We start from the raw sequence: 19,156 nt of genomic DNA, 5'->3' as shown, positions 1-19,156 counted from the left end.
AATAGGATTAGGTGTGGAAGGGGCTAAAAGCCCAGGGGGAAACGGGGGTGCTTTAAAGCTGGAATGTGGCCAGAGGACAGTGAAAATCCAGCTAGTATTAAGGGACAGGATACCAGGAGTGCATGGGATGCCATGGTGAGATAGTTAATCCTGCGGTCCCCCAGAACAAAGTGGCCCTCAAAGGCAGGGCTTTGGGGATCTGGCGGCTCCTGACATAGAAGGGTATAAAGATTACCCTGAGGTCAAGGGCTGTTGGCCAGAGGGCTGTGCTAATGGCACCACACAGCTTAAAGGAAAGGACAATCTCAGAATCCAAAATCTCTGCTCAAGTCATGGTTAGAAAACCAGGGCATTTTTTTTTAATGTATATTTATTTTTGAGAGAGAGAGAGAGAGAGAGAGAGAGAGAGAGAGAGAGATCATGCTTGTGAGACCAGGGGAGGGACAGAGAAGGATGGCCACAGAGGATCTGAAGCTGGTTCTGTGCTGACAGCAGAGAGCCCAACGCAGGGCTCGAACCCACGAACTGCGAGATCATGACCTGAGCCAAAGTTAGAGGCCTAACCGGCTGAGCCACCCAGGCACCCCCAAAAGCAGGAATTTTTATATCTTGCAGTTACAAGGATGAGAGAGTAAAATAAACCAATGTTCCAGCTTGATCAGTGGCTATAGAACGCCATCAGGTGGCCTCATACCCTTCCTTGCTAGGTCTCTAGCTGGGAGAGAATGGAGAATGGAGGGCAAGGCCATCAGAACGGGGCTCTTGGGGGAGGTGGAAGGCTTAGGTACCTCCCACTCCCAGGGAACCTCCCTTGCCAGCAGAAGCTACCTCTTGGTCCTACTGAACACGCTAGAGGCACACACTTGCTGGCTATTTGCCAAGCCCATACCCCATCCTGGGTACACATCTGGGTGGAGTTTCCTGGCCTCCCTTGCAGTTAGTGTGCTACGTGCTACGTGACCAGTGCACACGTGCAACCGTGGCCAGCAGCTGGCACTTTCCGAAATAACACACCCCCTTATGACCTTGCCATGAACGAGTCCCCTTGCGTGCCCTACCCCACCACCCCTCACTTTCTCCAGACTGAGACACCAAGTCAGACCCCTGCAGGTCCCAGGGGGCCGATGACTTCAAATCTAGAAGGAGGATATGGAATCACCAAAAGAACCCAGAGATTTTGCTAATTTATATCGGCAGAAACCTGGCACAGTGATCAGGGAACGGATTCTGAGGGTGGAGGGCTGGGGGAGGGAGCAAACAACATGAGACAGGGTCGAACGTACTGATACTAAGTGGGGCTCGTCTGAGTAGCTGGGACGGTTCTAATTGTTTGCCCTGGTGGTTGCCTGAAACCCGGCCTTAATCGTGGCCAAATGACATTAGCTGAGGGCGAAGAAGAAAAATGAGCCCCTGACTTTCTGAGTTGACTAACGACCAGGCACAGTTTCAAGCAACTTGTTTCACAGATTTACTTAGTTAACAAGCGAGGTTCGATGGTGTACTGTTGATGAAGGAATCGAAAAAATTTGGGGCACGAGCTCAGCTGAGCTGACATTCATCCCTGTTTGCTGACCTCAGGCTCTGTCGCCAACACCTTAATGTACCAAGTCAGTTTATTATCCTCACTTTACAGAAGAACAGAAGGCAGAGAGATGTTTTGGGGTGACCAAGTGTCCCGGATCGCCTGGGAATGAGGGGTTTCCAAGCACGTGGGGCTTGCAGTGCTGACACCCAGACCGCTCCAGGCAGAGTGGGGTGACGGGTCTCGCGCAAAGTAACGCAGTAAGTGACAGAGCCTGCCCTGAAATCCAGGTGGCCTGACTTTAGGCTCAAACTCTCCACCTCCCCCCCGTGGTTCTGGCACCAGAGCCTGCGTCTGAAGTAGCCAGAGATCTTGTTAAAACCCAAGCCCTGGCCTCACCTTCCCCATTCAGTTGGCTGGAGGTGGTGGAGGTGGCTGAGAATTTTCTCTTCTTTTTAAAATTTATTTATTTATAAGAGAGAGAGAGGGAGAGCATACGAGCACGAGTGGGGGAGGGGCAGAGAGGGAAAGAGAGAGAATCCCAAGCAGGCTCCACCAGCGCAGGGCCGGACACGGGGCTCAAGCGCACAAACTCGTGAGATCATGACCTGAGCCAAAACCAAGAGCCAGGCGCTTCACCGACTGAGCCACCTGGGAGCCCCGAGAATTTGCTTTTCTACCAGGTTCCCGGCTGACGCCAATGCCGCCGGTCTGCAGCCTGACTTGGAGAAGCTCCGCGTTGTGCTGCCCCGCCTCCAGACGAGAAGCTTGGAATGGACTTTTCAGGTAGGACCTGCCCACTGCCACCTCCACTCGCAAACTCTTGGATGGCCCCTTTGCCACAGCGCTGAGAAATACACGGCCGGGGCACAAGCCTTCGTGCGGGGAATGCTGACCGGCGAGGCCGCAGCAGAATGGGAATTTGGTGTCTGGGCTCAGGAGGGCACGGGATTGCCAGCATTAGTTGTCAGTGCAGAGGTGGGGTTGCCACACGGGTGGCTCCAGCGTCGCTGCCGGAGTTTACCCTCCGCAGTTCCTGCCGGCACTGGCCTGGGTGTCTACCTGGCCTGACTTTCAGCCGAATCTGGGGCACTATTTCTGGCTGCGTAAGCCCCCGGGCTGGCTCTCTGACTCTCCCTGGGATCCTGTGATCAGGATTTTTGTTGTTAATTGAGGTGAAATTCACATAGCAGGAAAGTAACCAGTTTGGTGGCATTTGTGAGACCACCACCTCTCAGTGTTCAAAACAAAACCCAGACCCGTTGAGCAGTTACTCCCCTTCCTCCTGCCACCCCTGGCCACCACCAACATGCGTTTTATTTCTGTGGATTTACCTATTCTGAATATTTCGTATGAATGGAACCATGATATGTGACCTTTTGTGGCTACTTTATTTCACTGAAAATGTTTTCAGGGTTCATCCACCTCAGCACGTATCTGTACTTGATTCCTTTTTGTTCTTTGAGAGAGAGAGAGAGAGAGAGAGAGAGAGAGAACGTGTCACGCAAGCACGGGGAGGGGCAGAGGGGAGAAAGAATCCTGTGGGATCATGCCCCGAGCCGAAATCAAGAGTCAGACACTTCACTGGCTGAGCCACCCAGGCGCCCCAGTACTTCGTTCCTTTTAATGGCTGAATAATATTCTTTGGCACGTACACACCAAGATTTGTTTATCCACTCGTCCGTTGATGGGCGTTTGGGTTGTTGCGAATAATGCTGCTGGGAACTTTGTGCATATAAGGACTTGTTGGTGCATAAGGACTTGTTGGAGTACTTGTGTTCAGTTCTCTCGGGTACATACCTAGCAGTGGGGTTGCTGGGGCATGTAGTAGCTGTGCTTACCTTTTTGAGGACTCCCCAAACTGTTTCCAGAGTTTTATGTTCCCGCCAGCAGTGTATGAGGGTTTCAGTTGGTCCAAGACCTCATCAACGTTTGTTATCATCTGTTTCTTTTTTTAATGTTTTTATTTATTTTTGAAGGAGAGACAGAGAAAGCATGAGCGGGGGAGGAGCAGAGAGAGAGGGAGACCTAGAATTTGAAGCAGGCTCCGGGCTCTAAGCTATCAGCACAGAGCCAGATGTGGGGCTCAAACTCACGAACTGTGAGATCATGACCTAAGCCGAAGTCGGACGCTTAACCGACTGAGCCACCCAGGCACCCCGGTTATCATCTGTTTCTTTGATAACAACTATCGTAATGGGTGTGAAGTGGTATCTCAGTGTGGTTTTGCTGTGAATTTCCTAATGACTAGTGATGTTGTGTTTGTTGGTCACTTGTATAGCTCCTCTGGGGAACTGTCTATTCATGTCCTTTGCCTGTTTGTAAATAATTGTCTTTAAAAAAAAAAACACAACTTTTTTTCATGTTTATTTATTTTTGAGAGAGAGAGAGAGAGAGAGAGAGAGAGAGCGTGAGCAGGGGAGGGGCAGAGAGGGAGACACAGAATCCGAAGCAGCCTCCAGGCTCTGAGCTGGCAGCACAGGGACCCACATGGGGCTCGAACCCACAAGCCGTGAGATCATGAGCTGAGCCGAAGTTGGACGGTCAACCGGCTGAGCCACCCAGGCACCCCAATCATTGTCTTTTTGATAAGTTCCTTTTCTGCCGTGATTAAGTCACAACTGTTTCTATGTTTCTATTGCTTACAACCACAATAGAAACTGTGGCTGCTACACTTCTCTCCGTTCATGACCCCGGGCCACACTCCCACCTCCAACCAGCAAAGCAACTCAATGTTCACACATAACAGCGTGCAACTGGGTAGGGGTGCATTCTGGACGCTAATGATGGCACCTGCCAGTCTTCACCTGCCCCCACGGCCGCTCTCACCACTGAAGGGAGAGGAGGGCAACGGGGCCATAACCCACCCCAGTTCCGATAATCACAAAGAAAACGGGAACATGTAGGGGCGGGCACGGTGAATACAGGGAGAGGGTGTGGGCAGAAGCGCAAAGCCGACAGAGGCAGCGGTGAGGGGGAGCTGGAACAGGAAGTCAGGGATGCAAACAAGGCTTCCAAATCTGTGCATCATTCAGGGGCTAACACCAGAAAACTTCCAGAGGGTGGTCTGGGTCATATGGGTGAGCAGGGAAGGGACTGGGGTCGGGGGTGGGCAACCAGCAGGAAAGCCTCAGGCACCCTCTGGTGTTCCCAGGATCATCCTGACTCGGCTAGATTCCCCTTCAAAACAAGCAGGCACAAGTGATTCATAACTTAGTTTAATCCTTTGTGGGGTGCACCCTGGGCAGTGAGGAATCCCCATCTGCCCCACAGGGTCCGGCACACACGGAGGAGAGTGGTCTCTTCTGACTGCCGGCCCGGGGTGCCTGACACCCATCTTTCCAATGAAAGCAGGCTGAGGGGCCCCAGCCCTCTCTGGGTCTGACTTGTGCCCCTGCCTCACTTCCCACAGGGTCCGAGACCTCTGTGGATGTTGGGCTTGCAGCCCTGGCCTGGCCCTTGTTCCAGGCAGGTGTGCAGATGGGCACGCAGGGCTGTGCCTCAGGAGGCTGGCAAGGGAGAGGCCTGGCTGAGTCTCAGGGTCCCACGGCCCACCGGGAAATGTGCTCCTCCGCTGGAAAGGAAGCCGAACCGAGCGAGGGTCAGTGGCAGCCCAGGCAGTCCTCGGATGGGGACCTTCCTGTAGCTGGCCCTGAAATGGCTATCGTGCCCAGATGGAGCTCCAGACCTTTCCAGCAGGTGTTGCTGGGGGCCGGTTCTGGGCCAGGTTTCACCCCTGTTCCCCACTGTCGTTCACTGGGCCCTAGGGAATCAGGAACACCAGTGAAACCAACAGGTCCCCAAGCAGCAGCTTTAGTGACAGGAGGAAAAGGAACTTGGAGAGATCCTTGGCCAGGCTGTATTCCAGTCCTGCTGCTGCGCAGACGAGCTAAACCGGGCCCTTCTTCCTCTCTGGGCCTCAGGGGCCCGCAGGTACGACAACACCCCGAGCGGGACATCCCTGGCGGTCCTGCACGCTCAGACTCTCTCTGGGCCTGTGACCTGGCTATCCTAGTGCCTGCAGCGGGCCAGCAGGGACCTCAGAGGACAGGGACCCGGAAAGGGGAGGTGTGAGAGGGCCCTTACCAAACTGGCAGATGTAACGGTTCCGGGTTTTACAACGTTGGTCATTCCAGTTGAAGGAGGCTGATGCCTGCAGCTCCACGCAGTTGCCAAACCTGCCAGGGCAAGATGTCAGGTGCTCAGGGTGGACGGACAAAATTAGGAGCCTGGGGCAGGATTAAATCTTCCTCCAGGGGCGCCTGGGTGGCTCAGTTAAGTGTCCGATTCTTGGTTTCAGCTCAGGTCATGGTCTCATGGATCGTGGGATCGAACCCCGTGTCGGGCTCCTCACTGACCGTGCAGAGCCTGCTTGGGATTCTCTCTCTCTCCCTCTCTCTCTGCCCCTCCCCTGTCCTGCTCATGAGCATGCGCTCGCTCTCTCCTCTCTCAGAATAAATAAATAAACGTTAAAAAAAAAAATCTTCCACTCCAGCAGGCCACCTGCGTCTAAGAAGCCTAGGTGCCTCCAGCCCACATAAGGGGCTTCTGGGAGCCAGACCCACCCCCAGGCTCCCATGTCTGCCACTCAGGCCTCTGTAGCTCTTCTCAGGGAAGCTGGGAGGTCTCGGCAAACCCCCTACCTGGGCAGCAACTCCCCCTGCCCAGTGCCAGCACTCAGCCATGCCAGCCGGTGGGGGTGAAGGTAGGACCTGGAACAGTCAGGCCCATGTCCTTCCTCCCAGCAGGGAGAGGGTGTGCCTGAGAGCCCAATCAGAGCAGTGTCCTCTAGGTGACAGAGCAGGGGCATGGGCCCGGCTGCCATCAATGAGGTCAAAGGACGTGGGCCAGATTTTTGGAGCCCCTAGTCCACACAGCCTGACTTCCTCTACCCTGCCCCCGCTTGCCCTGGGCATTCCTGGGCTCTGATGACCGGGGCAGGGCCGCCTAACCAGAAGGCCCTCCGTACAGGCTGGCTGGGGGATGGGCGTGTGCAGGACTGGATGCAGGTGGGTGGATTGCTAAAGACCCCAGAATCAGGGTATTGATGTAGGCAGAGGAGCGTGGTGGTGGGGGACAGGTGGAGATAATGGAGGGCTGGGAGGACAGCTGAGGGAACAGTGGGGATGGATGGATGGATGGATGGATGGATGGATGGATGGATGGAGCCTTCTAGAGGTCCCTCTCCTTTATGTAAGCCCCGAGATGCTGGGCTGTGGCTCACATCAGCTGTACCCAGACTTCCTGGGCCCCGGGTAAGGCCCAGGCCCTCACAGGGCTCACCCAGGCAGCAGGCCGGGTGGAGGTTATTCAGTGGCATCTGAGGGCTCAGCAAGCGGTCCCGCGTGAGAGAGGGAGCCCGGAGGAGGGAGGGCACTCCAGACTCACCCCTGGTTGTCAGGCTGCCCAAAGGCGAAACTGGTGAATGACTGGTGCTCCCCGGTGGTCCAGCGGAAGGAGTCCTTAGTGGTCTTGTAGGTGAGCCCTGGGCCCCAGCAGCTGAGGTTGGCCCACCAGCCCTGGGCCCCACTCAGAGCCCAGGCTCCCTGAGAGGAGCACCCCCAAGCTTGGAGCCTGCTGCCTAATGCCTGTCCTTAATCACCTTCCCAGCTCTTTCGGCCCCCAGGGGCTCTCCCCCTCCCTCTTGTCCGTGCTCCCCACAGGGAAGGAGGTCGCCAGCCCCGTTCCGGGTCCTTGGCCCTCATCACACCCTTACTGTCTGTTGGGGGAGGTTTTGCAGCCCAGATTCCTGCACCCCCAACCAGCCAGGCACTCACCGATCCAGAAGTTTCTGGTCTCAAAGTCGCTGTCGGTCACCTCATTGGTGGTCTCCAGGTGGCCCAGGTAGAAGGCGAGGATGTCCTGAACTTTCTGGCTCTCAATCTGGGCTAGCACCCCGCCCTTTCCCTGTAACCCCCACTCCACGTCACACTGGCAGGGCCCCAGAGCTCAGGCCGGCCCTTCCTACCCATCCCAACACCCCGAAGTGGCCAGGGACATCCTCTCCCCCGCCCCACGGCCTCCTGCTTCTTAGAGTAGGGGTCCCCCTTCCTCTCCCCTGCCTGCATCTCCTCTCTCTGTGCACAGGGGCCCAGACTGGCAGGGCCCTGACCTCGGGAAGGTTTTGTTTCATCTGTTCAGTGTCTTTAATACGTTTGAATTGGTTGCCGACATTAATAAATCTAGCGATGCCCATGAAAATCTGAATTGCTGGTGCTCTTGAAAAATCCCAAGTTCTGACCTCTGTGAACTCCTACACCTATGTGACAGCCAGTAGCTAGGACTGAATCAGGACGGCTCCTGAGATGGGGGTTGGGCAAGGGCTCACCCCTGGGTCCCTGAGCTCATTAGGTGACCTCCTGGCTCCCATGGGCCTCTGAGTAACCCCGCTTTACACTAATGACCAGAGTCAGGTCAGAAGAAGTCAAAGGAGCCACTTCTCAGTCCCAGCTCCCTCCACTGAGACCCTTACTGGAGACCCTGGGGGTCCCTGGGAAGGCAGGGTTCAACCATCACCTGGCATTTCATCTTGGCTCCGTAGTAGGTGTCTGCCTCTGAGGACACCATGAAGCAGTCTCCGTCGATCCTCAGGTCACAAGTGTGGAAGGGGAAGCGCACCTTGGCTGGGGACAGGGGGGCCTGACTGTGTGCGTGGGGACCTCAGACTCATTACGCCTCGCTCCCTGCCGGGGCGCCAAGCTCAAGAAGCCCCTTCCCCTTCCTCTGGCCACCCTCTCCAAGCCGGAGAGTGGGTGGGAGTCAGTGTTGTGCTGGTGAATGTGTAACAGTCAGCTTGCTTTCAAAGACAAAAAAAAGATATATAGAATTTGCCAATCTGTGCGGTGCAAATACCCCCACCAGGGACAATTTCAAGGTACCAATGTGATGTCACCGAGCAGGGAGTTGGGAAGAGATGTGCACAGTAGACTCCTGGGAGCCGGTCCGAGCTGGCTCCAACGCTCTGCTGCTGAGGGGGTCCCTGGGGTGTGGCCTGGCTCATCGGGGGACCTTGGGGGCAGGACTTACTGGCACACTGGGCTCCCCCATAGCCGACGTCACAGACGCAGGAACACTCCTCGTCCCGAAACCGGCCATGAACGCACTCCACGCTGCACCGCACTGCCAGGGCAGGCGGGGAGGAACAGAGCTCAGCCCGCAGCCCCGGGACCCCACACTGCCTCTCCCAGGCCTCGGAGTGTGGGGAATGGCCACCTGCGGCCAGCACGCCCCTCAGGGACGGAACCTGTCCCGGCTTCGACTGCTGCTACTCTTGGTTTGATCTCCATTGTAGAGAGAAGCAAATTGGGGTTTGGGAGGGGGACCTGCCCATGGTCACCGAGCTGGGAGGGGGACACTGGGAGGAGAGTCTATTTCTAGATCCTGATGATGTCCTCCTGCTACCATCCACGGCCTAAGGGCCAGATCGGAATCTACTCTGAATCCCCTACAAACCTCAGGGTCTGGCCGGCGGTGCTCAGGCTGTTTGTTGAATGACTATATGCAGTGTCCGGGTCAGCAAGTACCTGGTCAGCACCCACCAACTCCCTCAAGACTCTCTCCAAACACTTTGAGTGAGTGCAACACGGCCCCTGGACACCCACGCAACACCGTGTGTCCCCCCACCCCCTGAGGCTGCCTGCATGTGTCCTGGGCCCAGACTTCACTCCCTGGGTGATCTGGAGCTCCACGTGCCCCTCACCTTGGCAGTATCTGCCTGTGTAGCCAGGGGGACAATGGCAGTGGCAGGTGCTGATGTTGAGACGTCCGTGGTTCCGGCAGCTCATGCGACATGGGTTCCTGGGGACCTCTGGTCAGGCGAGGTTGGAGCTCTGAGAGGGAACCTCCTTCAGGCAGCCCAGCCAGGTGCCTCCCGGGTGCTAAGGGCCACGGCTTGGAGGACAGTCCTACAGGACGCTACCACCCTCCAGGAGGATCACCACATCAAGCTCTCTTGTACCACTGTCCCAGCAGGAGGCGGGTGGGGCGGAGCACTTACCACAGAGCCCCCCTGCGTGGTCCCAGGCTTTGAAGCAGCCTGAGACGCTGGCCGTGCAGAGAGAGCACCAGGAGCCCTTCTTATAGGGGGCGATTGTCTTCCCGTTTAGCTCCCAGTTGCCTCTGTGAGAGGAAGCACCAGAGAGGGCTGCAAGGGCCTGGCCTGGGGAAAGGGCCTTGGCCCCTTCAGCTCCTTCTGGCCCAGCCAGGGAGTCAGGGAACAGGGAGGTGACAGGGAGGTGTCTTAGGAAAGGAAAAAAATGGCCTCCAAACTAATGCTAATGCTCCGTACTTCAACCGGGCACAGCGGAACAGTGCCTCCAAGGACGGGCATCTGGGAAGCCACATTCTGCCTGGCCGGGCTCGTGAGTGCTGCCCACTTCCACACCCTCTCCCTTTCCTTCTTTCTGTGAGGGTGCAGACCAAGGGGCAAAGGCCTTGTGAGTGGGTGGGTGAGCGTTTTACCCTGGGAGGACGTACCCTCCACCCCACAACGCAGCGGGGGGCGCTTACCCGGGAGAATAGGCGCAGACGAAGGCTTCAATCTCCGCCTGGGCCCCAGAGCAGGGCTGCCGCCCGCAGCCCAGTTGGCTCGAGGTGGCCCACACGAGCTGCAGGAGACATAGTGGCTCAGACCATCATCACGGGCCCCCCCCCCCGAGTCTTCTGGGGGCCAACGGCACTGACGATGCCTGTCTGGGGAGGGGAGACGCAGCCTCTGCCCCAAACCAGACAGAAAGACAATTCCATCACCTCCCGGGGCCTCAGCAGTGGCCGCTGGGCTGGGCAGGGCTATGAGGACAGGTGGGAATAGCCTAGGAAGGCTGTCTGGGTGGGGGGAGTGGAGGGGTTTCAGTCAGCAGATACCTGAAGAAAGGAGAGAATCGTGGGTGGGTGGAAGTGGCAAAAGAAAGTCTTGGACAGGGCTTCTGGGTGACTCAGTTGTTAGGGGTCCAACTCGATCTTGGTCACTATCTCATGGGTATGTGAGACGGGGTCCCGCATGGGATGTGGGCTGACAGCAGCACAAAGCCTACTTGGGATTCTCTCTCTCCCCCTCTCTCTGTCCCTCCTCCACTTGCACTCTGTCTCTCTCTCTCTCAAAAAAAAAAAAAAAAAGTCTTGGACATCAAAGGTCTTGTGACCGATTGCACAGATGGCTACAACCCTTCACTCCTTCCTACAGCTCACACTTAAATGTGCTCTTTTGCATCATGAGGAGGACCCTCTTTTCCAGCTTGACTCTGGCTGGCCCTGTGGCTTGCGTGGGCCAACGGAATGCAGAAGAAGTGATTTTGAGCCAGTTTTGAACCTAGGCCTCAGGAGACCCCACAGGCAGAGGTGAGCCAGCTGAGGCCACTCTAGACAGCCAGCTCCCAGAAAATCAGCCAAGTGATTGCCCTTGCACGTGGGCCCCACCAAGGCCGGAAGAACTTCCCCGCTGGGCCCAGCTCAGATTGTCAACCTGCAGAATCACAGGATGCTAAACTTTGGGGTAGTGTATCATACGGCAAAAGCTGGTAGGTGTAGGTCTCGGATAGTACTCCAAACTTAGATTTAAAACCTTGAAATCAGCGATAACTTGGAAACAGCGCAGGAATAGTTCAACTCCTGCAGCACTTAAAATGACAACTGTGAAATAGGGAGACACAGACATGTAGTCATATATATGTACCCAATAATTAGAGAACGTACATTCTCTTTAGGGATGCACGGAGCTTTTGCAAACATTGACCCCCCTCCCTAAACCACAAAGCAAGATTCAACAAAGACCAAAGGAACAATAGCCTATGGGCTGCATTCTATAAATACAATGCAATAAAATATCGAGTAAATAGCTTAGAAGTAAGGGAAAGGAGAAAACAGAAAATTTAAGCATACACTTCGAAATCAAAGATATCATGATGGAAAATAGGAAACATGTAGAAATGAAAAATCACTGAACAGCAAAACTCACGGGATACAGCTAATGAAGTTTAGAGGGAAATTTATAGCTTTAAATGAATTTAGCAGAAATGGAAAAAGACTTAAAAATTAATCAAGAATATAAAAAAACAGCAGGGCCGCCTGGGTGGCTCAGTCAGTCAAGCATCCAACTCCGGCTCAGGTCATGATCTCATGGCTTGTGAGTGTGAGCCTGGTGTTGGGCTCTGTGCTGACAGTGTGGAGCCTGCTTAGGATTCTCTATGTCCCTCTGCCTCTCCCCTCTTGCTTGCTCTCAGAAAAAAATAAATATTAAAAAATATTTAAAAAAAAATAATCAACTGAATAAAGTAGGAGAAAGTAAATAATAGGGGCGCCTGGCTGGCTCAGAAGAGCAAAGGACTCTTGATCTTGGGGTTGTGAGTTTGAGCCCCATGTTGGGTGTAGAGATTACTAAAAAAAATTTTTTAACTCTTAAAAAGCAAATAATAAAAATAAGAGCAGAAATTTAAGAAAAAAAGAAAAAAGAGGCTAAAAATAAAAAAAAGCTGATTTGTTCAAGTAAACACAGCTCTGGCAAGACTGGTAAAGAATGAGAGAGAAGGCATAGATAAAGCTGAAAAGTTTGAAAGGACCTAGCTACAGACACAGCAAATCTTTTTAAAATCCCTGTTTAATTCTAGTTTTAAATCTCTGTTAAATACTGAACAATTCTGACCAATAAATTGGAAAACATAAAATGGACAATTTTCTAGAAAACAGAACTTGGCAAAACTATCTCAAGAAGAAGGAGAAAGTCTGAAATGGTCTCTGACCGTTTCTAAAAGTTGAATCAGCAGTTAAAAATCCACACATACAATGCATATACACACAAAACAGCCCCAAAACAGAACAAGGCCCAAATAGTTTTACAGGAGAGTCACAGCAAATATTATAGGAACTATTCCAGGAAAGAGAAAATGAGGCAAAATTTGCAATTCATTTATGAGGTTAGCATTGCTCTAACCCAAGTAAGGGCAGTATGAGAAAAGGAAATCAGAGGTCAATTTCAATATCAAATAATAATTAGCAAAGCAGATCTAGCAATGAATTAAAAACAACAGGGGCGCCTGGGGGGCTCAGTCAGTTAAGCATCTAACTGCTGATTTTGGCTCAGGTCATGATCTCATGGTTCATGGATTTGAGCCCCCATTAGGCTCTGTGCTCACAGTGTGGAGCCTGCTTGGGATTCTCTGTCTCCCTCTCTTTCTGCCCTTCCTTTGCTCACTCTTTCTCTCTCAAAAATACATACATACATATTAAAAAAACAACAACAGTAACAACAACAACACACACACACTGCATTACATTATTTCACATTACATGACATGCCAAGTTGGCAAATATTCAAAATATTTAACAACCCGTAGGCATGGGTACTTGCCAATCAGAACAGACACTGGGCTGAAGGAGGATCCTGAGACCCAATACTGTGCCAGGCATTCATTCTTTGCCTCTAGATCATGGGACAGATTCTAGGGGTCTCAGGGAAGAGGTTAGGCCAGGTGCATTCTGGGAACTTGGGGCAGCTACTGTTTACTAATACATCAGTATTTTAGCATTTGCATAACTGTTATAGCATATAGTGTGTAGATGGAGAATTTTCCTTTCAAAACTTTTCTATAAAGCCATAATTAAAATATGATATGTGTGGGGATAAACAACAACAACAAAACAACAGAATAGGACCAATAACTCAGCAAAAGACTTACGGGCAGATGTGCGCTTGGTATATGACTGAGGTGGCATTATGAATCAGCGGGGAAGGATTCAATACTCAGTAGAGGATGCTTATTTGGAAAGACAATAAAATGAGATCCTATACCACACCTGCATGAAAAATTCCAGGAGGCATAATGACATCAATATGAAAAAGGAAAGCTTTGGAAGAAAAGATATTTCTGATGTCAGAGTGGAAAAGGATTTCTTAAACATGATACTACAAACAGATGAACTATACATTAAACTGAGAAAATGGATTAATACTAAAATCTAAAAGGTCTTTCATATAAAATATAAGATACACAAAGAAAAATATAAGCCCTATGCTAGGAAAAAATGTATATCCATATGACCAACAGAAAGCATAAAGAATGTAGAAAGGATGCTTGAAAATTAGTAAGAAAAAGACGCACCGTGTTATAAAAATGGGCAAGACATTTGAACAGGTAATTAACAAAGCAGGTAATATGCTCAATTTCAAATTAAAAATCAGGTGAGGAAGCATTTCACAGCCTTGAGTTGGTCAAAATCAAGGAGCCTGGCAATACTGGGGAAGTGAGAACTGACTTGTAGATGGGAGTACAGTTGGCATGGCCACTTTGGCAATAACTCATAAGGTCGTAGTTGCATGCTATGCTATGACCTGGCCATTCACCTTCTAAATGCATCCTAGAGAAACTCTGGACACATATGCACGAAAGGAGCTGAAGTAGGATTTGTGCATTGTGGAAGTACTTTTATTTTTTAAAATTTTTTTAAAGTTCGTGTTTACTTGTTTTGAGAGAGAGAGAGAACACAAGCAGGGGATGGGCAGAGAGAGAGAATCCCAAGCAGGCTCCGTGCTGACAGTGCACTTGACATAGGGCTTGAACTCACGAACTGAGATCATGACCTGAGCCAGAATCAAGAGTCAGGCGCTCAACCAACTGAGCCACCCAGGTGCCCCCAGAATGACTTTTAATAGTAAAAAAGTAGAAATAACCTAGATGCCTATAAATTGCAGTTTATTCATAGTGAATCACCCATGTGTATCTGGGTCAATGGAAGTAAATCTTAGAAACATGGTCTGGGGTGGTAAACGAGACACACACAGAGAGCACTCATACGGGACTTAATAACACACAACCCACTTGCAAAAGCTGTAAAGGTATGAAAACACTTAGACATGCAGTAAAAGTATTAAAAATGCTTTGGCTTTGCCTGTGTTTTTCAGTGCTGCACCCTAGCGCCTAAACAATGCCAGGTACATAAAATAAAACAAAGGAAATGTGCTTGGAACTGATCCACCTGGATCTCAGGAAGGTCACCCACCTCTGGGGAAGGACAGAGGAAAGAGCAGGAGTAGGGCTTCAGTTCTGTTGTTTGTTTTTTCTTCAGAGATGAGAAACAACTATAGTTAAACATTTTCTAAATCTGGGTAATGGGTAAAAGGGAGTCCATTATTTGATGTTTGAAATATTTCGTATTTAAAGCTGAAAAAAGTAAAACTATACAACTCGGGGGGAAAGTGACCACCAATTTCAGGACGAACAGTAGCCCTTCTGAGCTGCCCCCAGTGACCCAGGGGCCTTGGAGCCAGGGGCACAGCCTCACCTGAGTGTAGTGGGTGCAGGTGGCATTGGGGGCACACTCGGCTGCTGTGTAGCTGTACCGCTGCCCCTCTGCGAACCACAGGCCCACCACGTGGACGAAAGATGCTGAACCCACGGGCAGCAGCTGCACGTTCCAGCCCACTTGCTGCGTGGCTCGAGGTGCCGATGCAGACTTCGGGGCTGGGGCACCACAGAGAGCCGCCTTGGCCTGAGCCCATCGGGCCAGGCTCTCGCTCCAGTCCTGGGGGCGGCACAAACAGAGACGTCAGCAGGGACCTTTGGGCCAGGCCTTAGTGATTCAACCTCCCCACAGGGTGTAGGCTCATGCAGAGAGCACTGGACGGGGATTCCTGCTTGGCCACCTGACCCCTCCAAGCTTCTTTCACCCACTTCCCCCCCACCCCCCCCGCCCGGAGCCAGGGGAGGTCAGTCTGGACCTTGGAGAGCAAGGAACTCTCCAAGATATGTTTGTAAAAGTACCGGCGATGTTTGGACACCTGACCCAGAGCCTGGCTCTACCCAGGCCTGAGAGCTCCCATCCTTCTGACTCCTGTGTGGGTGCCCTCAGGCCCTGCCTTGGGCACCACCCCAGGAAAGGGGGTGATGGGTGTTCCTGAGGGAGTAGTGTTAGCCGGTGATGGGATGGGCTTCTCTGGTATTTTTTCCTGTCTGGTAATGCGAGCCCTGGGCAGTGCCCAAGCCTTGCAAACTGGTTTTGTGTTTGCCATTAGGTACAACTGGTCTTGGCCATTGGCAGAAAGGTTCAGTTGCTCCCACTTGACTTTTCTTTGATGCAAAAGGCCTCAGCAGCCGTGCTGCTTTGTCCCGTTCTCTAACCCTGGCCTTGGAGTGTGTTGGGGTGCCAACAGGGAAGCAGGACAAGAGAGGCTCCCGGCCTCAGGGCTCTGGCCCCAGCCAGCACTGTCCTCTGGAGCGGCCCCAATCTTTTCTCCCCACCCACAAACTAACAGACTTCCCCTCATACCCCCACTGCCGCCCAGAAGTCCTCTGTCCTCTTAAACAAGGGGCTTATTGGGGCACCTGGGTGGCTCAGTCGGTTAAGCATCCGACTCTTGATTTTGGCTCAGGTCATGAACTCATGGTTCACGAGTTCGAGCCCCGCTTTGCTCTGTGCTGACAGTACAGAACCTGCTTGGGATTCTCTTTCTCTGTCTCTCTCTGCCCCTCCCCTGCTCACACTCTGGCTCTCTCGTTCTCAAAATAAACTTAAAAAATTTTAAACGAGGGGTTCAGCCATGAAGAAGACATGGGTCACCCCATCACCATGCCCTGGCCCAACCCAGCCACCCCATTAGCAGTCCCCTAATCTCCACGAGACTCAACATGAGGACAGTAAGGTACCTGCGGGGTAAGGTTGTCATGGGGATTGCAACTTCCCCAGAGCCTCAGCCTCCACTGGGGGAAAGCCCTAGAGGGCTGCGGAGGTGAGGGAGGCTGAGTGGTGGGGCTCCATTCTCATCTTTTATGAAATGCTCTTTTTCTAAGACTTTGGTCAAAGGGGCATGAAAACTATAGAAACTGCTGACCAGGTGATCGGGACGCCCCCACGCCAGGCGCTTGAGCTGGGAGCAAGGAGAGTGGGCAGTGGGGGCCAGGACCTGCGCCTGAGGAGGGGCAGAGCTGCTGCGGAGCAGGGAAGGGGGGAGAAACGACCCCTTCCCGCAGGCTCGCCCCACCCCCACCTCCTGGGAAACTGACCCGGGAGCTCTCAAGGTCACCACCACTGAGCCAGCCTGGAGGAGTTTATGGGAGGCAGCCATGGGGAACCCTGCCCACCCCCACAGGATCCTGCTCTCCCTCCCGGGCCTGTTAACATGGGCCGGGCTTGCGTTCCTGGGCCCCGGATGGTCCCCGCCCGCCCGCCCGGTGGTCCCAGTTGGTGTGGTGGGAAATCCTCCCATGCTACCCAGCCCCCAGTGAATGATAAGGGAGCTCAGAGGGGCCCCACTTAGTCATCCAGACAAACCATGAAGAAGCACTGGGCCCTGGTCACATTCAAGCCCCCTCCCTCAAGCGGGGTGCTGCTCCCTCCCAGTCCTCTGCCCCTCTGATCCTGCTGGGACTTCTTTGTGGAGCACTCCTTCCTTGTCTTCTGGTCTCCCGGGCAACGGGATGGGATGTGAGGAAAGGCCAAAGAACTGCCCTTCTGGGAAGCAGGCAGCTGCGGAGCCCCCGCAACCAGGCATGGTCCCCTCAGTGGGTCAGGTGACTGGCTACCCCCCTGCGCTGCTCAGGTGGATGGGCGCCTGGCACCAGTCTGGCCTCCTAAGCCCTCTTCACGTTTGCCCCTCCAGCCACCCTCTTGGGGGTCCTCACCATTCTCTGCATGTTGGCTGCAGGAGGGTGCACCCGGCTGCGCAGGCGGTTGTGGAGGGACAGGAGCAGGAACGTCTCCTTACTGCTCAGAGCTGGGGTGGGAGACAAGGTCAGGCCCCCTGGGTGATGGGGTGGGGGTCACCGTGGCAAGATTAGAGTGCAGCCCTGCCCTTAGGAAACAAGAGCAGGAGGGGCTGGGGAGGATGGTGGGCATACGGGAGGGCTCGCGCAGAGGGATGGGAGACAGGTGTGGGGCTGTGAGAGAGGCAGGTGCCCAGGCACCCTTGGGCTGAGGGCCGGGGGTGAGGGTAACAGGAGGGGGTGAGGGCCAGGGGCTGGGTGTGTGGAGGAGTCAGCCCTGGGGCCCCTTGGCTGGTCTTCCTCCTGGACCCCCCAGCCTGGGCCCACTCCCCTTCATTCTTCCTGCTCCCCAGCCCCCACCCCCCCAACCATCTTGGGCCCTTGGACTACCCAAGGGGACTCTTTAAACCACAGCTAGCCTGCCCAGGGCTCAGGCCTGGGAACTGGCTTCCAGCAGCCCCGGAGCACCCCTCTGCAGAGCTCACAGCGGCTCCACCTCTTTCCTCACCCGGGGGCCCCTTACCTCCGGGCGTTGGAGCCTGTTCCTCCTGCGGCAGCAGCACCTCCACCTCTGTCCGGGCCATGCCAAGGAGAGCCAGAAGTATGGGCAGGAGGCCAGGCCAGCGGCCCCCCAGCCTGGTGGAGGGCTCTGGCCACAGCATGGGCCACTCTGGATGTGGCCTGGCTCAGCCGTCCAGCCCGCTTCCCAGGCTAGATAGAGTGTTCACAATCTCAAGGGGTCAGGCTGTACTGGCAGACAAAAGGGGGAGGCTGGTGAGTAATCGCTGTATCCCAAAAGCCTCCCCTCGGCCCTGGCATGAGAGAAAGCCAGCTCCAATCCCAGGGCTCCACCCCCCTCCAGCCACTGGCCTGGCCAGCAGCCCTGCCCATAACAACCAACCCAGCAGTGTGCACTGACCCTGTGGCCCCTGCTAATCATTGCAGGATTATTGGAGCCCTTGGGGAGCCCTGGGAACCCCCGCCGATTGGCCCACAGACATTCCAGGGCTGTGGATTAGCAAATGATGGCTGTGCCCTGGCCGGGACAGTGTCCTTTGGGCACATCGGTAGCTTCTACTCCCAGGCCCAGGGCAGGCAGGCGGGAACTGGGCAAGACCCCAGGGGAATTCTTCCCTTTCTCGGGAAGCTCGTCCCAACCCCCAGCCATGAATTAAACATAGGCGGATGGTAACCACACACCAGGCAGGTGCCACTGGTGGGCGGGGGCACTGAGGTGTTGGGTTTGTAGGGGAATAGGGGCTAGGGTTGCACCTGTAGGCTGAAAAAAGTGCCTTAGGACTCGGGGCGGTGTGTGTCTGGGCAGTGTCGGGGGCTGGGCCCCAGCACTATGGCCCCCCCCCCCGCACGACTGCAGGCCAGGAGAGGGCCAGGCAAGCAGAGGAGACCACGTGATGCCCTTGGCTGACTGGAGTCCTGCTGGGAACAAGTCAGGCTCTAGACAAACAGGCAGTGTAGCAGGAGGGCAGCAAATCACCGTGATGCTTTGGGGCCTAGCCGAGGCCTACACAGTCCCACCAGGATAAATTGAAACAGATCCGCACCGTGGCCCACATTTCTTAGAAAAGACGAGGCTATCCTGCAGGCCCTACCCAAATGCCCATATCCCTCTCAGGGGAGAGCAAAGTTTATTCCGCCACCGCAGAGGATAGCCTTGGAAGCCAACTACTTCCTCCTTCTGGAGTCTGTGTGACCTCTGACCTCTAGGCCAGCACCTTCTCAGAGCCAGGTGTCCACTTTTGGCGAACTCTGCTGAGACCCAAGTGGGCTTGGGTTTCTGGGGAGAAGCACTGATGAAACGTGTATTGTCTTCATGGGGGGTGGGGGCAGGGCCAGGCACAAGGGCCCGTAAGCTGGCCTGGGGTTGTGTATCCCCGCCCCCGACAGACTACCCGGGCCTTGACTGTCTCCTCCCTAAACGGATGGC

General features: G+C 54.0%; 1 protein-coding gene across 2 annotated transcripts; it reads right to left on the bottom strand.

The window, feature by feature from the left end:
• Nucleotides 1-4,910: 4,910 nt before the first annotated feature.
• On the bottom strand, nucleotides 4,911-18,072 carry LOC112857325 (C-type lectin domain family 18 member A-like). 2 transcript variants are annotated; one of them, XM_086688914.1, is made up of 12 exons: nucleotides 17,735-18,072; nucleotides 17,131-17,249; nucleotides 14,795-15,034; nucleotides 10,031-10,128; nucleotides 9,519-9,640; nucleotides 9,222-9,329; nucleotides 8,549-8,641; nucleotides 8,039-8,145; nucleotides 7,300-7,429; nucleotides 6,911-7,007; nucleotides 5,609-5,700; nucleotides 4,911-5,096 (listed from the first exon to the last, which is right to left on the bottom strand). In XM_086688914.1, exons 1-12 carry the CDS (start codon nucleotides 17,871-17,873, stop codon nucleotides 5,059-5,061), a joined length of 1,383 nt encoding a protein of 460 aa, XP_086545040.1. In that variant the 5' UTR covers nucleotides 17,874-18,072; the 3' UTR covers nucleotides 4,911-5,058. The 2 variants fall into 2 exon arrangements, with proteins under 2 accessions (XP_086545040.1, XP_025776398.1); XM_025920613.2 differs by having other exon boundaries at nucleotides 17,131-17,222; nucleotides 17,735-18,070.
• Between the last annotated feature and the right edge of the window lie 1,084 nt (nucleotides 18,073-19,156).

Source organism: Puma concolor, chromosome E2 (genome assembly GCF_028749965.1).
Source record: "Puma concolor isolate L17-30 chromosome E2, mPumCon1.1.hap2, whole genome shotgun sequence".
NCBI lineage: Eukaryota > Metazoa > Chordata > Mammalia > Carnivora > Felidae > Puma > Puma concolor.
Note: the sequence above shows the minus strand (reverse complement) of the source record. Positions and strands in the feature narration are given on the sequence as shown.